We start from the raw sequence: 21815 nt of genomic DNA, 5'->3' as shown, positions 1-21815 counted from the left end.
TTAAAAATGGCAAGCAAGGCATTTGTGCTGCTACACCGACAGCCGCGGGGCTTCTGCGCCTTGGGAGTCCGACGAAACGCGCCGCATTCACCTACTGCAGCTTTCAGCTTTCAGATAACAGCATTGTGGAGCAAAACGAAAGCTTTGTTGTTCAGATAGTGGAGTCGGTTTGTGTGCACAGCAGTTTCTGGCTTTGTCTCAAAGTGACAGTGAGCCGCTTAGCAGCAGCACAATCAGCCACAAGGACACTGAGACATTGGCCTTGTTTTTCTTTTTTTCCTCCACCCCATTTCCCTTTGCTGCGTTCAACATCTCTTACCCCAAATCTTGGGGATTACTATCCAGGGATTGCAAAACAGCAGCTTAAACACTGTGTCCATTTCAGGATTGCAGTGGGGAATTTTCATCATCTATAATAATGATGTTAATTATTGATAAATGTTCCCTGATGTCACATTTCAGTCCTTTCAGTAAATGAAAGAACACACAAGACAAAGAATATTGCACGCATACTCATACTTAAGGGCAAAATTAGAAAGACAAGTCATATTTTATAAGTGTGGACAGAAGTCATAGTGCATACTTTATGCAGACCAGGATTTGAACCCATGACCTTCAGCAGTTTATGTCTTATAGTTGACTCACACTTACTGCTAACTTGTTGTGTTTCATCCAAAGTCAAATGTTTGTGCTGTAGTGATCATATTTAATCCATGTTTTTAATGTGTTGGTTTCTAATAGCAACATTTCTGAGATATGAGGAAGTGTCACTGTACGAAAAGCTTGAGAAAAATGATGTGTGTGTTTAAATTTCCTGTTTTGTTCTTTCTTAAGGTGGTGGTGAAAACTCGGACAGAGTTCCAGACAGAGAAGAAACGGCTGAAGGTTCCCAAGGTGGAGGAGTTTACTATCAGCTTCACCGACGGGGTTTCAGAGAGACTCAAGGTAATAAACATTCAGTTTTATTGTTCTTGTTCTTAAACCTTTGGGATTACAAAAAAATATATAGTGTGTTGTTTTCTCCTACAGCAATCAAACTGTAATAACTGAAATAACTAATAAATAATTAATTGCAGGTCTTTAAGCTACAGATTAAACTATGAAGGTCTATGTACAGATGTTCCACTCAACCAGCTGCAGCCATGTGTCTTTAGGCCAGTCTGATTTAGTTAAATTTGAAATGCAAACTCTTCAAAGAACAGCATTTTTATTCCAATCGAGGAAGAATAATTTGTTTACCAAGAGTTCACCATCTACTATTATAAATTAGACGTGACTGTCTCAACTTTACAAGTTGACTGTGAAGATTATGGCATGAAAATGAGAGGGTTTGTGTTAAACATGGTTTCTTTTTCATGTCACTGTCATGTCACCTAATGTCGACTGTAATAATGAGGTTAATCTTTGATAAATGTTCCCAGATGGCACTTCACTGTGAATCTGTCCTCCCACGATTGTCCTGATTCCTGTTGTTAAAACATTTTAACCTATTTTAGTTGTAGACACCCATAAGAACGTTCTGGTTATCATAGGAAACTTTGCGTTTTAGGTAGAAATAAAGAGTTTTGAAGGAAAGAGGCTTTCAAAGCGGACCTTGCTGCACCTTATGGTCTTGTACTTGCATCTTGAGGCCAATACGGTTAGATATTTATTAGGTAGGTGCATCAAATTATGCTATATTGAAAGAGTGGGTGAAGTGCGATGGTGTCGTAGTCCAGGAGAAAGATATTGTCTTGAGTGAGGAAAGGAACAGTCATGTCATTGTGCTTACTGATGAGTTGATATTTAGTATATCAAGTGTGTATAGAAATGGACTGAACACACAGCCCTGTGGTGCTCCGGTGTTGGTGGTGACAGCTGTACAGAGGAAATTGTGCTTGAGATCATTGAACCAGGTGTGGAGGTTGAAGTGGTTCAGATTCTGGTGCAGCTAAATGTATTAACGCATCATATAAAAAAAAATAAATAAATAAATGTTAGCAAAAATACACACTTCTGTCTTGGTTTCTCTGTACTTATGTGTTTTGCAAATCATATTTTTCTCTGTTTTACATCTCAGTGGAAAAGAGAAACACATGTAACTCCAGCACTGTGTGTGTGTGTGTGTGTGTGTGTGTGTGTGCGCGTGTGCGTGTGTGTGTGTGCGTGAGTGTGGGGGTGTGCGTGTGTGTGTGAATTACACAGTCACTGTTCCACAATGTCTGCATGACCCAAAACACTGTCTGTTAGGTCTTTCTGTCGTCACGGGAGACCAGAGAGATCTCATGTTGTCATGGCAGCAAAAAAAAAAACCTCCCTCCATGGCAACCCCAACAGAGAGCAACGGAGGAATAGTGTGTGAACAGAAATGTGCAAATGTGTAAATGAAAAGTGTAACTCTGATATGAAAGGTGTCTGTTAAAGACGGAGAGGGAACAATTAGAAAGAGGGCATAAGATATGTAGAATGTGCTGGTGGAGGGAAAATGAGGCCGTTTCAGAAATATGCTTCTTTAATTATATCATTGTCTAGTTATTGTAGAATTTAAAAAATATGTATTTTTACTAAAAACTCCCTTTCAGAAAATAAAGGTATGACCACGTTTGAGAAGCCTAGTATGATGTGAGGCGTTGGCATGACTCCTTAGAGCCGTTTTTCTTTTAGAAACATTATAAATGCCTCCATCTGTTTTACTGTTATTGGCCTCAGAGCTATAAGAACAATAATATAAAAACACCAACTCTGAAATAACAGCAGCAGAGCTGCATTACAAAGTAATATTGGTCATAAGACACTAAAGATTGCAATGTGTGACTTCCATGGATCCATTGGACTGGTTGCTATATATTTTGACTTATCTTGTTGTGATGAATGAAGTTTCAATCGACCTTTTCAGGTCAAACCTTTTTTTTCCCAAATGGTGCTTTTTAACCACAAACAGGGTTTGATATGCAAACAGCAGTACATCAAAAAATACCCTAAACTGTTTTTTGTAGACTTGTGAATACAGCATATTTGTGGTTTTAATAAAAAAGGGACTGATTTGAACTAGGATGCATAGCAATAAATATCAAACATCCTTTTTAGGAATTACTAGGTGGACAGTTTTTTGGCCTGTTTTTGAAGTTTATTCTGTTTTGGATAAACTTCCAGTGGAAGATTGCCTAATTCCAACCGTGGATTAGGCCATCTTCTCTGCCTTGTTGCACCACATCCATTTTTGTTTGGCAAAAATGCATTTCAGTCTCTGTGATTTTGTGCGATGTCTCTTAGTTTTTGTTTGCTGAGCTGAACCGTTTGCTTCGCTTGACAGACGGAGCTGATTCTGCAGGCACAGAAACATCCACAAACGTAGTTCACAGAGTGACGCGCGCCCTTCTGTGCAGAGCAAACATTTCCAGTCGAAATGCTTGCATGCACATCTTCTCTCTCTTCAAAGTCTTGCAGATTGTGTTGATGGATGAAGAGCTCAGATTGTGAAATGCTCTTTAATCTGCCCTCCCTCTCCGCCTTGTCTCCCAACACTTCACCCGGCTCCTGTGTCTGTCTTTTCACTTCAGATGTATCTCTGCTGGCAGGACAGCTTCCTGTTTTAATCTTTTTCTGTTTAATTCCCCACTGGAACTGTTACAGTAGACTTTTACTTATAAATGATACGTCATTTTTGCTGACCTTAACCACTTACTATAGCACAATCTTCCATCACAACCTTTAAACCTCTAAAAAATTGGTGTCAAAATATAATAAGAAAGCCATCCAACTTTCTTCTTATCCATTTCACCAGATCCATTCATCCCCAGTTCCTGTTTTTCACAGTAAAACTTCTCCTTATAGCAAGCTGAGCTGTCATTGCTTGAAGAGTCCTTACTCTCCTCCTTTTCATGATCCATAACGGAGGACAGTCCCCTTGATTCGTCCCTTGCCGTCTGTCTCTACTCCTCTCTTCGTCTCTGTCCCTCTTGATACTCCCAGCAGGTAGAAGCTGCTGAGAGCTTCTTTTCTTTTCTCTCTAGGTATTTTTTATTCCATATAAAGCTTTAGAGGAAACAATTTCCCACCTTTTTAAGAATCAAACATTTAAATTGAAAGCTTCTGAATTTCCTGGCGATCAGATCAAACTGAACTTTCAGATTATAGTCTTTCTGAAAGACTATAATGACTAAACGGGTTTTACACGGTTCAAAGCAGATATTTACACAAAGACTGCATAAATCTCACTGTCTAACAATATACATTTATTATTTCAGGTCAGTTTGGATTGACAGAAATATTTCTGTTTGCTAAACACAGAATAATGAGGTTGTCGATTTGTTAACATACTCTGAGAGTACTATGCCTTTAAATCTTTTGGGAAAATGAAGATAATGATATCCTAGCTTTGCAAATGTTGCATTTCATTACATTTAATTTATTCCTTCTCTAATTATTTTCTACATTCATTTAAAACTCATCAGAAAGCTGTAATAAAATCAGAAAATATATAAGGGAGGTATTAATGATCCTCTACAAGTGTAGTTCATACTTGGATATAATTTTCACACGCCTGAAGGTGCCTCATTCATCTCTTAAAACAATCCCTTGGAAGGCATGTGGATGTTCGGGTTCTGCATGTGGTGGGATGCAAGATGTTCGCATCAACCAGAAAACAAAAGCTAATGACTTGTGAAGCTTCTGGCTAAGAGTGTCATCATCCACAGCGAAGTAAGTAGCATTATTTGAAAAGCAATCTTAAAATCAAATTACAGTTTGTAAATGCAAACAAGGAACAAATACGTTTATTTTTTGGAAACATGTCCTATATTCTGAATAAACTAAATTTAAAGTGTTTAGCAATAATGGCCATCAATGGAGGACAATAGATGAAGTTAATGGACTTTACAAAATAAATAGTATCGTGAGCAAAAAGATATTATGAGACAGATGAACAAGAAAGTCCATAGTTTGATTTATTAGTGAGAAAAAAAGGTGTTTCTTTCATGTGAGGTAAATATGTGGCTTCGACAGAGTAATCAACAGTCTCTGTGGCTGACAGTTTACAGGACAATACTATGACAAAACCGCAGTTCATGTATTTTGTCTTTAAAATAAAAATCCTATTTTATTATGAGAAACAATTTACTACTTGATTGATTAAGAAATATCAACATCCATACGCACTGCCTTATATCTCACAATTAATGTAATTAGTTGTAGTTATTTTAGATTATCTCAGTTTTACAACTACATGAAATTTGCAGTTTATTTGTCAATTAGAAAATTAAATGAGTAATAGAAATAACACTCAATGAGTAGAAAGGAGGAAAGAGATCAATTTAATCTAATCTGGATTTTGAGTGGAAATTATAAGCCAGCATGACCTGAATCCGTTGTTGTTTTTCCACCATTGAGCCAACTTAAGCATTTTCTGGCCATATTCTCAGCTCCTGCAGCCTGTGGTTGAGAAAATATTGAGCTATTTTTTTACAGCCCTATTACACACTGTAACCCGCTAACAAATACAGGCAACCGCTGAAACTAAACATCCTACATCAAACGATTAAATAGCAAAATGCTTCTGTGTGGAATATTTGATTGGAATTCACCTCCCAACCTTTGCTGTTTTTTTCCAGACTGCTGACTTTCCCCTGAAGCAAACGTATAAAATTGTGTTTCCGAAGCAGGAAAGCAGCACAGGGTCGGTGCTGCAGGGCAGGGTTTAAAAGATGCAATTGTGGAGGTTTTGTGAAAGGCAGATTATACTTGTACTTTACTCCCATTTCTTTTAACTGTGACCAAAATTCACCATATCTACACACAAACACACACGTGTCTTTCTTAACCTCTCTTTTAAATACCACTTCTTATGGAGTCTTGGCTTTGCAAATGAAAATATTTGTTGCAGAAATTAACCTTACAATGTGAGAAGTGCTGAAACGCATGCACTTGACGTTCATACAAGAACTTACACATTCACCCTTCATTTTAAATCCCTGTTCACCTTTCACTACCAAATGGACACCAGCAGAAGTTAGTGAGGCTTTGCAAGTAGCAGCCATCTTCCAAAACAATTATCCAATTATTACCTTCACTTTTACCTTCAGATAAAAGCTTTTCTGCAGGCTGCCGCCTCCACAAAAGGCCTTCTCTGTTCATCAGGTTGAAGGTAATTACCGCTGTAGGTTGGAAACCGTACACATTTTCCAGTTCCATGTATCGCGCCTGCCTGCTCTCTGCGGATGACTAACAGTGCACTGATTATAGGGAGTGTTCAAAGCCTTCATTGGATTTCAAACACCCACACTGATGCACACATGCGTACTCTCAAATGAACAATAGAGGAAAACAACACCACTAGTATTACTAGGATTCAAATTGTTCAAGCAGAAACTGAACTTTAGGGGATGTTTAAGAACTTCTGAGGATAAGAATAGCTTTCTGTTGGTTCCGTAAGAGAAAAATCATACTTCAAACAACTGAACTTATATGTTCAAAAGCACATATTTCTTATTTGTTTTACTGAATCTGTTTAAGACATAATCCAGAATTTTCTCCAGCAGATACCTAAATGAGAAAAAGATCTCTGAATATTTGAAATATTGGATTTCCTTAACAATTTGGACAAATGTATTTCTTGCATCTTGTTCTTTTAGAATTGAACATAATAATGGGAGGCAAGAGAAGAATGAATAATGTAATAAGAGAAAAGAATGAAGGGAAACAAAATCTGAACTGTTTTGTAGGTGAAGCGACTTGGATTTATGGATAAATGAGGATATTTTACTGATACCAAAGCCAGAAAGTGTGTAAGAAGAAAGTGGAAATGACGGTAACATTGGTTATAATGGTTGTGATGAAACGAGGAGACAGTTGCAGTTGAAAATGTTTTAAATTTTTGAGGTACAAAAGTTCATACATCTGTTGCAGAGGGTAGTGGAAAAGATAAAGAGAAACGGTGTAAGGGAGCTGAATAATCTTACTAAGTCTGGAGATCATGGTATGTGAATTTCCTTCAACAGACTGGATGAGGGAATCATAATAAACAGATTTTGTACTCAAAACGTTTTTTTTTTGTATTTCAACAGGTTAAAATTATAATTACAAATATTTTCAGGGCAAAACATCTTAGGAACATCTCAAATTGAACATGTCATTATGGTCAAGCCATGTTACACATGAAGAATTACTTCAACATTAAGGTAGTTTTTCCTTTACAATATTGTAGTCAAACGTCAAATTTGATTACCTTCACTTCCTCGTCTGATGATCTGTTTACTGCTGTCTGCCACTGAAAGGCGGCAGGAGGAAGGGACACCTGGACGGTGCATTTATTGTCGCATGTAATGGATTTTATTGTTGCATTGGGCTTTTCAGTATCAATTGCTGGTGTCATGCAAAAAAGTAGCAGTCTACCAAAAATGGATCACGCACCATGGGAGATCACACAGCTTGTAAGCTGCATTGTAACTCGCAGTTGTTTTCAGTTTAAAACAGATCCACAAATCTGACGTGGAGGAGTGAAAGTATGTAGGTCATTGTTGAAAGAAAGTCAGAAGAATTCATGTTTTGAAGTTTTCCACAAGCCATTTAGGAGACACAACAAACGTGTGGAGGAATGTGACCTTGTAATATAAAACCAGAAATGCACCTGTTGCCGAACATACAAAACGATATGAATGGCAGAAAATTAGCACTCTGAACAAAATCCCATGATTGAAGCACGGTGATGGCAGCATCATGATTTGAAGTTAGCAGGGACAGGAACCAGTTAGAGGTGATGAGAAAATGGATCGAGCTCAATACTGAAAGTAAATCTATCCCATACTGCATTAGTTTCATGAGTAAATTATCAAAGCTTTATAAACCGTGTTTGCCAATTTTATCCACATAATGTTTTTTTTTCTCCATTTAGGAAGCATATTAGAAATGTATGCATTAATCTTTAATCCAAAACAACATTCAGGAGGGCAAAATGTTCCTGACTGAGAACTGCCAACAATGTAAGTGGAAACATGGAGAACATAAACATGACTTTGGTCATTCAGACTGACAAAACGAAGGAACAGAGTGAGAGGTCATGGCGTTCCCTTTCCTCTGCCTAAATCTTTCACTTTGCTGCTCCTGTTCTGACAAGCTGAGCCATGGGAGCAATTAGGAAACGGGCTGACTGCAGAGGAACGGTCCGACCTGCCACTTCTTACTCCTCTGTTGTTCCCTCTTACTTTAACATTTGTCCTCACAATTGATCCATCCCCTGTAGGTTAGCTCCAAGCTCTGCAGACATCAAATATTTACATTTTTAGGAGAGAACTTGAGATGAGTTTTAAAGCCACAAAGCAAATATTTACAGCCACTTCTTCATTTTCAATTTGGTCATCTGTTAAAACAAAAGATTAGTCAGGAAAAGATGTTTGCTGTTGGCACATTTTACTGTATTTAACTTTGAAGGTTTCACCATTCCTCAATTTAAACTGTGAAAAATATGCAGTTGGGTGTTTTTAACTGCTTACCGTATAATCTAAAAAAGTGCTAAAACTATTTAAAGAAAACTTATGAAACATAGTCCAAGGAAAAACAAGCTTTCTGGTGAAAAGGTGTAAGCACAACTTTAATCTCTGGGCCAGTTATAAAAAGTTTCTCCATCTGACAGAAATAACTCTGTGTAGGTGTGTTGTTGTGTAATTTCCATCAGCTATTCCTTTCTGCAGCTCCACGATTCCTTAATATGTAGCATTTTTTATAACTGTTGCAACTGGTTGGTTTCGTTATATTTGTGCACCATGTTGCAACAACAGGACAGATTTCTCCCACTGGAGACTAAAGACAAAGAGTTGAACCTTCTAGAATTCACTGGCTGTGATTAAAATATTATTAAAAAGAGAAATTATAAATGTCTCAACATATATGCATAAGGATTATAGGTGCATCATATGGAAAACATATAATTGGGATACCATTGCTCAATATTGGGGTTGCAGTATTTATAATTAACCCACATTTTCCTGACTCTTCTCTTGTTTTCCTTCATGACAAGTTTGTCAAATGGATAATGTATAAAAATATACATCATATCTGAGCCTCCAGGGTAGTCGGCGCCTGTCCAGCAGGCATAAATAATAGAAGGATGCTCATTTGTCTGGCAGATCAAAATGTGTTGTTTTTATATTTTCAGTCTCTGATGAGTATCATAATTTAACCACTTAACTACATTCTGATTGTGTCTCCATCAACTGTCTCCAAGTAGAAATATCTGGCTCTTTTTATCACTTCTACTTTTATTTGTCATTTTTCATTCCTAAGCACTTTTCTTTCCTGAAATTATTCTGACTCAGCTATTGGGCTGTCAGTGCTCAGTGGATTAAAGGGCGACTTTCTGAAATGGTTTTCTGAAGGTTTGCTGAAAAAGCAAATGGTGTTAGTGCCAATAGCTGCTTCAAAAATGAGCATAATAAATAATATTGGGGGGAAAAAAGAATGTTAATAACCAAAAGTGACAAGTAGATGTACTGTAGTTGTTGATGACTGCTATATGTAAAGTTCAGAGTCACGGGTAGGGAAAAAAAATCATAGTATGGAAATTTGTATTAAATTTATGATTTATAAGGTACTGAGTATGCATGAAAAGAGAAAATAGTTTGGACTTTCATTCATTTGCTGTAGTCAAAGTGTTTTATGCACCAAAATCTCTTCTCTTTCTTCCTTTTAGGTTAAGAGTAAGTTTTTATGAACCACTTAAGATCTTGGTGTTTAAGAGAAAAGAATGGATTTCTGGGTTTTGTGGATGTTTGACCTTTAATCATTTTGCAACTGTTTGTTGCAAAACGTTTCCTGATTTGTATTTATGTCTCATTTCTTCAGTCCACCTGCTGCTTGTTTACCCCAAGAGCACATTCACCTCCAAGCAGAGACTCATTGTGACATTGTGCATCGCCGCAACCTTTGAAGTTTAGTCTCCATAGAGACCTAGGTTAATTGGGCTACATTAGCATAATTAGCAGCCATCTTCTGCTGAGCATGCACTGTGTTATTGGACCATGCATGTTTTGTGAGCGTGTCCTTTAATGACAAATCTCCCAGCAAAAAACAATGTTGCAGTATTAGAATACATAATGGAGATCGTCCCCACAATTGATCAAAAATAAAGATGAGGAATGAATTCAACTTGACCGAACTTTGTTACATTTTAGAAGAATGGAATTTCTTTTTTTTATTTATTGAAACCTTCAACTAAAGACTATGAGAAACAATTTTGAGATAATCATTCAGAATCAAGAATTGAATTCCTGATTAATTAATCTAGTATTTATTTACTAATGATTAAGCTGAGGAAAAGTAACCCAGAAACAAATGCAGAAGACAAAGGTCCCACTCTAACTCTACTCTAGAACTACAGATTAAAGAGAAGTTTAATCTGTAGTTGTCCTCTCTTTGACTCACTGAGGGGAAAAAAATGTAGAAAAGCCTCAAACTGTGGATGTCCTTTGTAAAACCACCTTCACTATTTTCAATGCTTACATCAAACTACATAATCTACAAAAGCAATCCTCCTGCTCAGTCTTTTTTGACACTAATATTTCATAATTTCTGGGGAATATTTGGGAATATTTTATGGATCTCAGCGAAATGCAACTTTATTTCGGTGATTGTGAAGTCAACCCCTGAGATTATCCATGTATTTTTCACCAGTCTTAAGATTTCATAATTATTTTAGAGTATATTTTGAAATCTAATGACAGCACAGGAGTGTTAATAAAAGTTTTTTTTCTGGTTTCATCTAAAGTCCATTGAGGATAAAAACGGTTCATCTATGGGAACGGTCAGATCTAAGGTGTCTAGGTGCCTTTAGAAAACTTTCATTAGAAAAATCTGACATGCAGTAAAGTATCAAATATAATCCTAACTTTCCTTAAAAATAATTTTTTGGGATTAAATGAAGGCTGTGTAAATCTCCAGGAAAAATAGGCCACATCCCTCTTTTCCTCTGGTGTGCAGAATTTAAATCTCCCTGCGCAGCAACGTGAGCTGCTGGATTTTATTTGACATTGGATCAAATATGTTTTCATTATTTTGAATTGAATTGACTAGTAGATGAGTGTAATCATCAGTTCCTACATGAGTAATGTTCTTTTTACAGATACTAAGAATTTCAAATTCTTCTATTTTGTTATTTAATAATAATCTGTGGAATCTAAAATCCTTACTCTGTCGAAAGCTCGTTCAGATTAAAAAGAAAATCCTGCCACTCTTTCTCTGCTGTCATTGCGAAGTGGTGGGGGATATTCAACCTGAAAACTTCAAGTGCAACTTCTGGATAGGCACAGTCAGAGTGAGGAAGATTATATTTGATCATGCATGAGCAAAATTAGGCTTTTTCAGTTTAGTGATCCAAGCATGCACAGAAGTTAAGGGGTTTCTTGAATCCTAGGGATCTGTTTGCATGAAACAAAACGGTTCTATATTAGGTTAATTCCTTCACACTCAATAAAAAACACATTGTCTTTTGGTGTGAACGGAGTAGCCAGTTGATTTCAGACGAATCTGTGCTCATGTGCTGACCTCGGCTGACCTTACACCCAAGCAGAATCTCGAGTTTCCTCAAGTTGACATTTTAACCAATCCGTGTTTTCATCAGAGACACGATGCGTCTCGACAGTGGAGTGTTTGTACTTTGCTGCCTGACTACTGTAGCCGTGCTTGTGTCAACCGGATAAGCTGTCCTCGAGAGCCCAAATCCCTCTCCAGAGCCTCCTTGACATCCCTCCAGCCTGTCTCAGATACTCGGCTCACAGGCAGCGGTCTCCCACAACACTCTGCTTTGTGACTCGTCTTTGTTTCGGCAGACTGAAAACAAAACAGAAATTCTCTCTTTGCTGAGAATGAAAACCTGAAACACAGGAGAAAAATAAAATCAATAAAGGAGAGAACTGTCAAGGTTCATGCACAGTCTTGGAAAGTCTGAAGAAAACTGATTTTTTTTTTCTTAACGTTTCCAGATCTGGATTAGTAGGGAAAAATGAACTTTAGCAATTTCATTTCCAAGGCTTGATTTCTCATCTTCACTGTTCTAAAGAACAATAATGCTTAACAAATCGTTGATTTGTATTTAAACACAATGCTTTCTCTTTGATTTTAACACTGTTCATGACAGTATTGGGTTTTAACTTACCGTTTCTTAAAAATTCCCCAAAATCTTCTTTATCAGAAAACCTGTAAATCTTGACTGTTTGTACATAAAACCAGCATTTCCACAGTCTTACAAAACAGATAAGTCCTAATTGTAAAGATAATTTTCTCACATAATGCCACCCAGTTGGAGAGCAGAGTTTGCTCATTATAACTTCCTTTTGTCCCTTCCTTTTTTTTTAAACAACTTCAGTGAAGTCATATCCCTTCTGTATTTTCATATTAAGCATCTTATCCAACAGCAGACATCATCATATTTAAAATGAGTGTTTATTACTATGCTAGTTGCTGAACTTAACAGCCTCTGAAATGAAAATCTCTTTGACACAAATTGTACTGCTTTCATTTTGATATTCTATCCACATCTGTCCAATTATGAATGACTATTAACTCCTCAAAACAAGATAATCAAATAGAAATGTGTTAAAATGTTGGTGGAAACTGTTCGTTCTGGGTCTACATTCAATCAATACCACAACTGTTGTCCAGAAAAGGGTGATTGCTGGTGAATTGATATTGAACCTAAATTAGGTCTGATTGCTATAATTACCTTTTAAAAGGACATTGTGCTCATAGTCTGTCTGCTTTTAGATGTTGAGTCAGAGTAACATTCTGGCCTTTGCCTTAACTTGGTCAATCTCATTTAAGCTCTTCAGTTTTGTTTCTGACAATGAAAGGTCTGATTTTATATTGGCTAAACATAAAAGTCCAAACATTTCATTTCACATCCAGCTAATATATACGTAATGCATTCTTATTTTACAAGCATGCAGTGTTTTGCAGAAGTATCCATGTTGCTTGAATGTTTTCACTTTTTACAAAGGTTTTTGTTGAAATTTTGAAATGTGTTATTGTCAATAGGAGGTAAATTTGCGTCAGCATTGTCCTCTAGCTTGCCTTTCTGCCTGTCCACACTTCACAGCTGCAACCAAAAAATGAAGCAATCTCCATTTACCTCTGGATCTCATACTGTCTGCCTTTCTGTTGTTGGTTTATTGTCTTTGTCTCCTGCTCTTTCATATCTCACTTTGCCTTCTCTGTCACTCAGTTTATCAAATAAGTTTCTCTCTACTGTCACACTCCCACCTTTCTTTTTCACCTTTCGCACAGCCGCACACACACACGCACACACACACACACACGCACACGCACACTCTCTTGTTCTGCATCCCCAGAACCAGAACCAGACGAGGAGAAGCAGCATTCAGTTTCTACGCACCACAGATTTGGAACAAACTTCCAGAAAACTGTAAAACAGCTGAAACACTGGGTGCCTTTAAATCTCAACTTAAAACCCACCTGTTTAGAGTTGCTTATGGCTAAATTAGGGTTAGAGTGCGGGTTTTGATGTCTTCCATGTTTTATGTCTTTAATGTTTAATTTTTTTTTTTTTTTTTTTTTTTTTTTTTTTTTTTTTATGTATGGGGAAGAAAGTGAAAAGGGGGGGGGAAACGGTGAAAATTAAAGGGGAATGGAAATGGAATGGAACCAGTTAAAGTCCGCGGAGGGCAACTCCTCTAACTATAAGTTAGTTAAATTCTGTGTGGGACCGGCGTCCTCTGGTAAGGAGTTTTTTTTTATTTTTATTTGTTTTTTAATTTTCTCTCTTTCTCACTGTTTATTTCTGTTTTTGTTTTGGTTGTGTAAAGCGCTTTGAGATGCCTTGCTGCTGAAATGTGCTATACAAATAAAATTTGATTGATTGATTTGATTGATTGTTCCTTGAGAGAATATGAGGAGGTGTTTGCTGCTCCATATGGCCCGTCAGCTTACAGCGGTGAAAGCGTGGGTTGTGCGTTGCGTTCTATCGCACGATGTTATTAAGAAAAAAAGAAAGCCAATCATATGTGAACTGCTGGTGAAAACTGGCTGTGAAAAAAGCCATTTAGAAAATGCCTTTGAACTTTTGATTTATCATGAAGCTGTAAATAATTCAAGCAGAGTGAATTTTGTTGATAACACTCACTAGGATTTATAAAAAAAACTGATTCACACTGAGGTAGTTTAGGGAAAAAAGGCAGGTAGTGAATTAGTCTATAAATCAAGTTATGACTAAAGCTGAAACAAGGAATATATATTAAAAACAAAGAAAATGAGATGCAAAAACTGTTTAAAAGATTTATAGAAAAATGCTGAAATGTGAGTACTTAAAATGCAGTTCATTATTTGACCATAAATTAGCCGTTTTAATGAAAATCTGTAATTAAGATGTCTAATTAAACAAACTGCTCTTTCAGGCCCCTTTAACCAAAAAGGTTAACAGGGTTGTAACTTTTAGAACATAATCCAGGAGAGGAAAGAACAAAATGTATCCATCAACCAGCTGTAACAATATGGTCCAGGCCCAAGTTTCTGACTGAGAAGTACAAAAAAATCCTACGAGTTGTTCATGAGCCAAGGACAGAGAGTATTTACAAATACCTGGAATTAGGAAAACATCTTCCACTTGTTGCATTTTTCAAAGTCTCCAAAGCTCTTTACACCATCATTGATTCATTCATACACACATTCACACACACAGGGGTAATCTACACTGTAGCCACAGTCATCGCCAATGAATGGGAAAAGACTCCACACCTGAAAAAAATAACTAAAACAGCACTTTGGAGTTTGTTAAAAAATTGCTGGAGTTCATTAAAACAAGTCAGTGGCCCACTGGGAGAATACGCTCTGGTCATATGAGACCAGTATCAACCACTGTGGATGTTGTTGCAAACACTGTATTTAGGGTATCGGCATCACCCCAAAAGCACCAAACATTGTAACATTATGAGAGACGTGTTCTTCAGCAGCTGGTGCTGGCAGACTTTTACGTTGTTTCTTGTCTGATTAGTGCACACATTATGTGCTTCCACCTGCATTCAAGACAAGCAAACTGTTATCTGTGATGCTCAGTAAGTAGGTTGTGTTTGTGGCGATGGAGGTGTTGGTGCCGTGAGTGACGGCACCATGGGAAATAGTTTATGATTCTGTTTCCAGGCAGTTTTCCTGTATCTGTTTTTAGTGTTCCCCTGGGTTTTGCTCCTATATATGGTTTCTGCTTGGTGATACTAAATGTGTCCACTCTCTTTGTTTTATCCTGAAGAATAAAACAAGGGGCCTGAAGATTAATGTCATATCGTGCATGGAGAAAATAATCTCTGAGCTGTGCTGATGCTCTGACAACATCCTTAGGTTTACAGCCGAGTTCAGTTGTACCATGAATAATAGAGAAAGGTCACATTTTTTATGGATTTGTGCTCCACATGACCACAGCACCATCAATAGGGAATTTTGAGCAACTATTTAGTACAAGTGGTGAAGTATGTATGAGGTGTTGCTTCGACTGAAGGTGCAGTTAAGATGAACATTGATTTTAATGTTAAAAACAGTCACCGTCTCCCATCTTTAAATGCCATTAAATACTTTGTAAAAAATAAGGGGGTTTTGTTTGTGCTGATTGTATAATATGCTACGTTTTTTTTTTATAAAACAGGTACTGGAATATGATTGAAAAATAATACTCAGAAGGCTGTGGGTGGTCTTGGTATTTGGCCAATATTTGACTATTTGACATAAACACTGCAAATATATAGATGAAGTCAGATTAGGTTTATTCTGTTCTACTTGTACACAGACGTGAATAATCTCCCCAGTCATTTATAACTGGAGGCTTTATTTTATGTGTCTAAGCAAAACACAGACAGTAAACACTTCTGCTGCGTCCTCAGTGATCTGAGAGGCTTTACTATAATCCCTCTTCTTAATAAGACATTTAATTTCCATCACTATCGATCGATTCAAAAGAAGCTGTTGAGCGGGTCTTAATCAGTCACTTCCCGTCTGCTGTAGTTTCAAAAGGCGGGTCACAGTGACTTTAAATGCATCCTTTTAACGTATGGCACTGTGTGATGTGGGGAGATGTAATTTTGCAGGAGTGTCAGAAGCAACCAAGGGTGAGAGCCGTGTCCCTCAGTTGACACCGGGTAACAGTCACTTAGCGTGCATGTCCCTGTCCGCCCTCATAACACTGCTGGAGACTGATGATCTTACTTGTGTAATTGCTCTGACATCTCACTGTGACAGATTGTGTGCAGAGCAGTAATGCGAAATGGCCGCAGCACTAGTCAAGGATGGAAAACAGAACATTAGAAATATCCAGCCATGCATGGAAAATTGGTTTCTTCAGCTGTATTACAACCAAAATCTGAAGTCGCATTTTATTTTTGAGGATAAGAAAAAATGCAATCATAACTCAGTACTGCACACGTACCTACAGCTATCCTTTGAACTTGATTTGCATAATTTTAATTAAATGTTCACTCTAATTTATGAAATCAGGATGGCATGTTGAAAATTTAAAGGGACATTTCCCTTTTTAAAATATAGCCAACAGCAGCGTTATCTTGTCTACCAGGGAAAATAATATTTTACACTGATAGGAGTATCTTATTTTGTGGCATGACAGTCTAGTCAGATTACACACTTCCAATATTTTGGAAATCCACCACCGACCTGTCAAAATAGACAATTTCTTTTATAGTTACCTTCAGTAAAAGCAGCTCAAGTAGGGTAAAGTTCAAATTTGAGGAAGTCAGGCTACATGCAAATGATGTTGTAATTTACAATAATCTATTGCTATAATTGAATATTACTGAAAAGTTACTGGAAATTTCATTTCAGTAGCTAAATTCACAAAATGAAGCACATTTTATAGATCATTTACAAAAATTGTTTTCAAACCTTTAGGATTATTCCACTTACAGCAAATGAAAACGTGGCATTTAAGATTAGACTATTACAGCAAACCATTTAAAAACGTATAGACATGTGGCCTTAAAAGTTATTTAAGCCCATATCTAACAAATAATCCTTGAATGAAGAGATAATATATTGAACATGACTGTATAAATTTGATAAAAAATAAATACATTTCAAGTTATTGCTTCCTTATTTCCTGACTTATTTTTTTGCAGTCTCGAGAGGTACACGAGTGAATCTAATGTCATGTAGTTAAAGTTTTATTATTCAAGTGAGTACAGTAAGGAGCACATCTGTATGTCTGTAAATAGTCTAAACTGGGCTGTTAGAAGTGTACTCCAGGCGTGATTGAAGTGAAAGGAGGGATAAATATGTGAAAAATCACCATATGCAAACTACAAAATACGGCGGTAGAATCTGAGATAGTCTGTTTGTGTTTTCCAAAAGCTTTGCCAACCTTGTTAGAGTGCATGTTTTAAAGGTGGCTGATGCTCATCATGTGGTATCACTGCATATGCAGAGAAATCCTGCAGAAAAATCAAACACAAACAAAATCAAAACAAGAGGATTAAAGAAGATGTAACCTGTCTTCTGATTCACCTCAGTGATTTTATATGTTGTATTTCACTGAACCATGTAGTGTTAATAGAAACAAGGTAGTTTCAAACCGTATCCCATCTTGAGATATCCAGCAGAACACCTGGCCTTCAGGAGCCATTGACCTCAGTCAGCAGCATCTTACCATTTATAATGACAGCATGCAGACACACTCCAGTGCACACACTCCAGACACACTCCAGTGCACACACTCCATTTTTCTAACTGTCTTGCATATACACACCAGATCCGCCGTCCTGCTCTGACAGACACACTGACCATGTGTCTGTTTCCCCTCCAGGTGACCATTCTGATCATCCTGGCCTTGGCCTTCCTCGCCTGCATCGTGTTCCTGGTGGTTTATAAAGCTTTCACTTACGACCACGCCTGCCCAGAAGGATTCATTTATAAGGTAAGAGCTTTGAATGATCTCTCAAATGTTAGGCATTTTGAGGTGAAACATGTAAAGAAAAGGAAAAATAGAAGCAACATCACATGCATGTCAGTGACTTGAGTGCCATGAAATGGAAAGGAGGCAGTTATGTTGCTCAGTTTTAGTTCTGGTTTTTTTTTTGATACATTACTCATTTGATCCACAGGATTTTTTCAATTTTGAAAATAAATTCCTTGGGAAAAAATTGTGCATTGCCCAGATTTCTGTCTTCTTTTTTGGCATGCTGTTGGGGACATTACTGTTCTCAGTATAGCGGTCAACAACGCAGCAGAGAAAGAAAACTATGTCCATTTCATTTGGAGAAGAAAAGCAACAGCAGGGCTTGTTTTACATAAATACAGTGAGGGAAGATCTGCTGTTTACTCACTGCTAATTTGTTAAACGTCAAGGATAAAAACCGTTTTCATATTCTGGTCAGAAACCACCTTCCATCAAGTTCTATTCTTTTTCTCTTCTTCATTGTATAAACTGTAATAAACTGTAATATCATTACTATTGCTCCCCAAAAGTGAAAACTGTACATTTGGACATGAGGACATGACGTATATCAAACACTTGGGTCTAAAAACAAGCTTCCTAGGAAGGTTGCAGAATTATCCAGGCAGACCAAAGGATACATCAAACCAGTGTACATCATCAATAAAACTTACCACAGAATCAAGACACGATGATTTTCTTCTTTGTTGAAGCGTACCTTAAAAGTCACTTAAGCTATGGTAATTTGTCAAGCTGTACTTGTAGCTAGCAGAAGTGTCCCTGAGCAAAGCCCTCAATTCTGTGCCCTTGACTTTCACCATCTTTCCTTTGTCACCTATCTAAATAAAGAAAAAAGGGTGAGTTCAGTCCCTTATGAGAGCAGATAAAAAAACTACTCCTGACCTACTTTTGTATTCAGAGGTTAAGTTACAGGAGGAGACTCATGGTTTCTAGACAACCAGAGACTTTCTTATGACCTGTGTAATCAGGTTTAATTTACTAAACAGCCGCAGACTATTAAATCTGCAGCCAGAAGTTATTATCTATAGCTATAGAAATTGCAGCCCTGTAGCTGCTTTATAATAATCAGCATAAAATGATGGATTTCTATATAGGCTGAGGTGAAAAGAAAATAGCTCTCAGATGCAGCATTGTTCAACAATTTGTTGCAGTAAAAACTGTTATTTTATGGTGTCTGAACGGATGTAGAACCAAGTTACTGAGCCATGGAGGAGGTCACCTTCCAAGTCCTTCAATATATCCTGGCTTTAATGTACAAAACATTACATTTTAGTCCTTTGTTAGATTAAAGCCAGAATATCGAGGGAGAAAGATTGAAGTTTCTCACTAATCCTGACCTCAAATCCAGTAAAGCTGCCATGCGTTTAAAAATAGCAGTTGTTTTCTACATAGATATATCTACAACATTTCCTTAGTGCTTGATTGCATAACATACAGAAACTAACACGACTGTGATTGGGAAGGACCCAGATGCAGAGCAAAACATAGGTTAAAATCAAGCAGCATTATTTAATCAAATAACTTACAAGAACATAAATGACTGTCCAAGAACCCTGAACTAAATGGAAAAAAAAGAGTAAAACCAATGAGGAACTTAAATACTGAGGAGAGACGGAAATGACAAAGCAAACCAGATGAATTGATGAGAGACAGATGGGAACCAGCTGAGGCAGAGTGAAGGCAGAGGGAGTTTGGGGGATGGAAAACTACCTGGAGCAAACTACCAGACTGAGGGAAGCTGATTGATGAACACTGGGGAAAAACTGAGACTTAAAGAAACTGACAATCAGCTCTAATCTAAGAAATCAAAATCCAAATGTACAAAGAACAAAATGCAAGAATAAACTAAGAAACTAAATACAAAGGAATTAAAGCATATGGCAAGACCTTTTGCATAATAATGAATACGGGGGACTGAATAGAATATGGCAAGACCAACAAGGAAATAATCAAAATATAAACACTGAAGGAAATGTGCAGATGAGATGTTAACAGTTCATCTTTCTGTTTGTTTTGGGCTTAGTAGCTGTACACTACATCAACTTTTGTCATATTTATCTTGTAATTTTTCCATATTTATTTCAGCTAGACAAGCAAACGTTTATCCGAGTGCCACCCTAGGCAACCTTAGAGGATTGCCCACCCTTGCACTATAGTAATGGTAAATCTGTTGAAATGACATTGGAACTGATGGAGGAATTGGTCCAAATTAGGTGCAGGGAAGAAATACTTTGATTTAATGCCTAAATATGCTTCTTCTTCTTCTTCTTCTTCTCACAGCATAAGCGGTGCATCCCTGCATCACTTGAGGCCTACTATGCTGCTCAAGATGCCAACTCACGGGGTCGTTTCTACACGGTGATCAGCCACTACAGCATGGCCAAGCAGACCACCTCGCACTCTGTCTCCCCCTGGCTGCCCGGAGGGGCAGCAGGCCACGAAGCTAAACCTCTGAGTGGCGAGGGCCACTGAGTTCGCTGAACCAATGGTTGCCAGATGTGAACAGAATCACATGAACAAAAACTTAATAAAAACAAAATTAAAATGAAGGTAGATTAGTATGCAGAGACACAGACAAGTTGGTAAATATTTAGAACCGTAGACAAAAGAAACAACAAATATAGAGTAAAATCCTGCATGCAGACATTGATTCAGCGTAGATTTTAGGTCATTTTTGGTCATTGCAACAGCAGTGCTTGAACAGAAGCTAACAGAACTTCTTTGTTCTTGAAGGTATTTCCTTTCTCGTCTAAATGAAGTGCTGGGAAGTTCAGTTCCCTTTAAGTTGAGCTCTGTGGACATGCAGGGACATGAACACGCGCTAAGACATAACCTGAACATGTCTGCCCACCTGTATGATCATTTTCATTAGGAATTAACTTTGAGACCCAGTTAAAGTTCATACATGCACATGCTGCCCACTCATTGCTCTTTTTACTCTTTCCTCTAATTTATTACTCTGTTTTATTTTTACTCTAATTTATAAATGTTTTGTAAGTGATTGCCATAAAGCCACCAGTTACAGCGAAATGTCATGTTCCTTTAGTGTAGATTCTCTCTTACTCTTGTTTCTCAAATGTTTTGAAGTATTACTGTTGGCACATATAATTCCTGTTTTCTTTATTTTTTTAAGTTGTATTCAACAAACATTTCTTGTCCACATCTCTGGCTTTGCATTTGAAGAAAATCTCTTCAGCCTATAAGCCACATTCATACCTGCTCCAGTTGAAGATCATTTATGCGTCTATTGTTGATGTTTGATAACTTGTACACTAAAATCATAATTTTCAGTGTTCTGTGCCATAAATCCAGCCATCCCCTAAAGTGTACATACATTTTGCATTGAGCCTAGCTTTGTGTGTATACATCGTAGTAACAGGTTATATTTTCTGATTAGATCTCTGAACATTTTGCCTCTGCTGCAAGGCTTGTAGTTTTCTGAAACATGATGTTAATGTTTTAAAAATGAGGTGTGCTGTACATAACTGTCTCTCGCCAAGACTCTTCTGCTGTGTACTGTTACCTTCATAGATGGGCTTCAACTGCAGCTACATTTTATTTGTGTAACGCTTCTGTTCCCCACAATTTGTGACGTTGGATATGTTGTGAAGAGCACTCCAGTGAGATATTGTGATGTCGTTAGATGTGCTGATACCTGACGTAATTTCTCAGTGTGCAACCTTGTCCCTGCTCTTTGTTTGAATTGAGAATAAAACAAGCTGTGACCTGTGTTGAGCGTCTGTCGGTCCTATTTAATGTTTGCCTCTAATGTAGCTCCAAGGTGATCAGCAGTGGCTGTTTTTTTATTATTTTGCTACATTCAAATTAAATTCCTCCTACGTGTGTTCTTTCCACAATAATGAGGATTTGTGACTGACGCAGAGAGAAC

The 21815-nt window shown here is 37.4% G+C and overlaps 1 protein-coding gene across 1 annotated transcript in view; it reads left to right on the top strand.

Annotated features, from left to right (window-relative positions):
* Nucleotides 1–20633, top strand: part of nsg2 (neuronal vesicle trafficking associated 2) — a 30983-nt gene extending 10350 nt beyond the window's left edge. Inside the window, exons 3-5 of the mRNA XM_008426954.3 lie at nt 835–945; nt 17777–17887; nt 20207–20633. Of these exons, the coding sequence (XP_008425176.1) occupies nt 835–945; nt 17777–17887; nt 20207–20398 (414 nt within the window). The 3' untranslated portion in view covers nt 20399–20633. The remainder of the gene's footprint in view (nt 1–834; nt 946–17776; nt 17888–20206) is intronic.
* The last annotated feature ends 1182 nt before the right edge of the window (nt 20634–21815 follow it).

The sequence above is a fragment of the Poecilia reticulata genome, chromosome 14 (genome assembly GCF_904066995.2).
Source record: "Poecilia reticulata chromosome 14, P_reticulata-male-v2, whole genome shotgun sequence".
Lineage (NCBI taxonomy): Eukaryota > Metazoa > Chordata > Actinopteri > Cyprinodontiformes > Poeciliidae > Poecilia > Poecilia reticulata.
The sequence above is the reverse complement of the archived record's forward strand: the minus strand, read 5'-3'. Positions and strand labels throughout refer to the sequence as shown.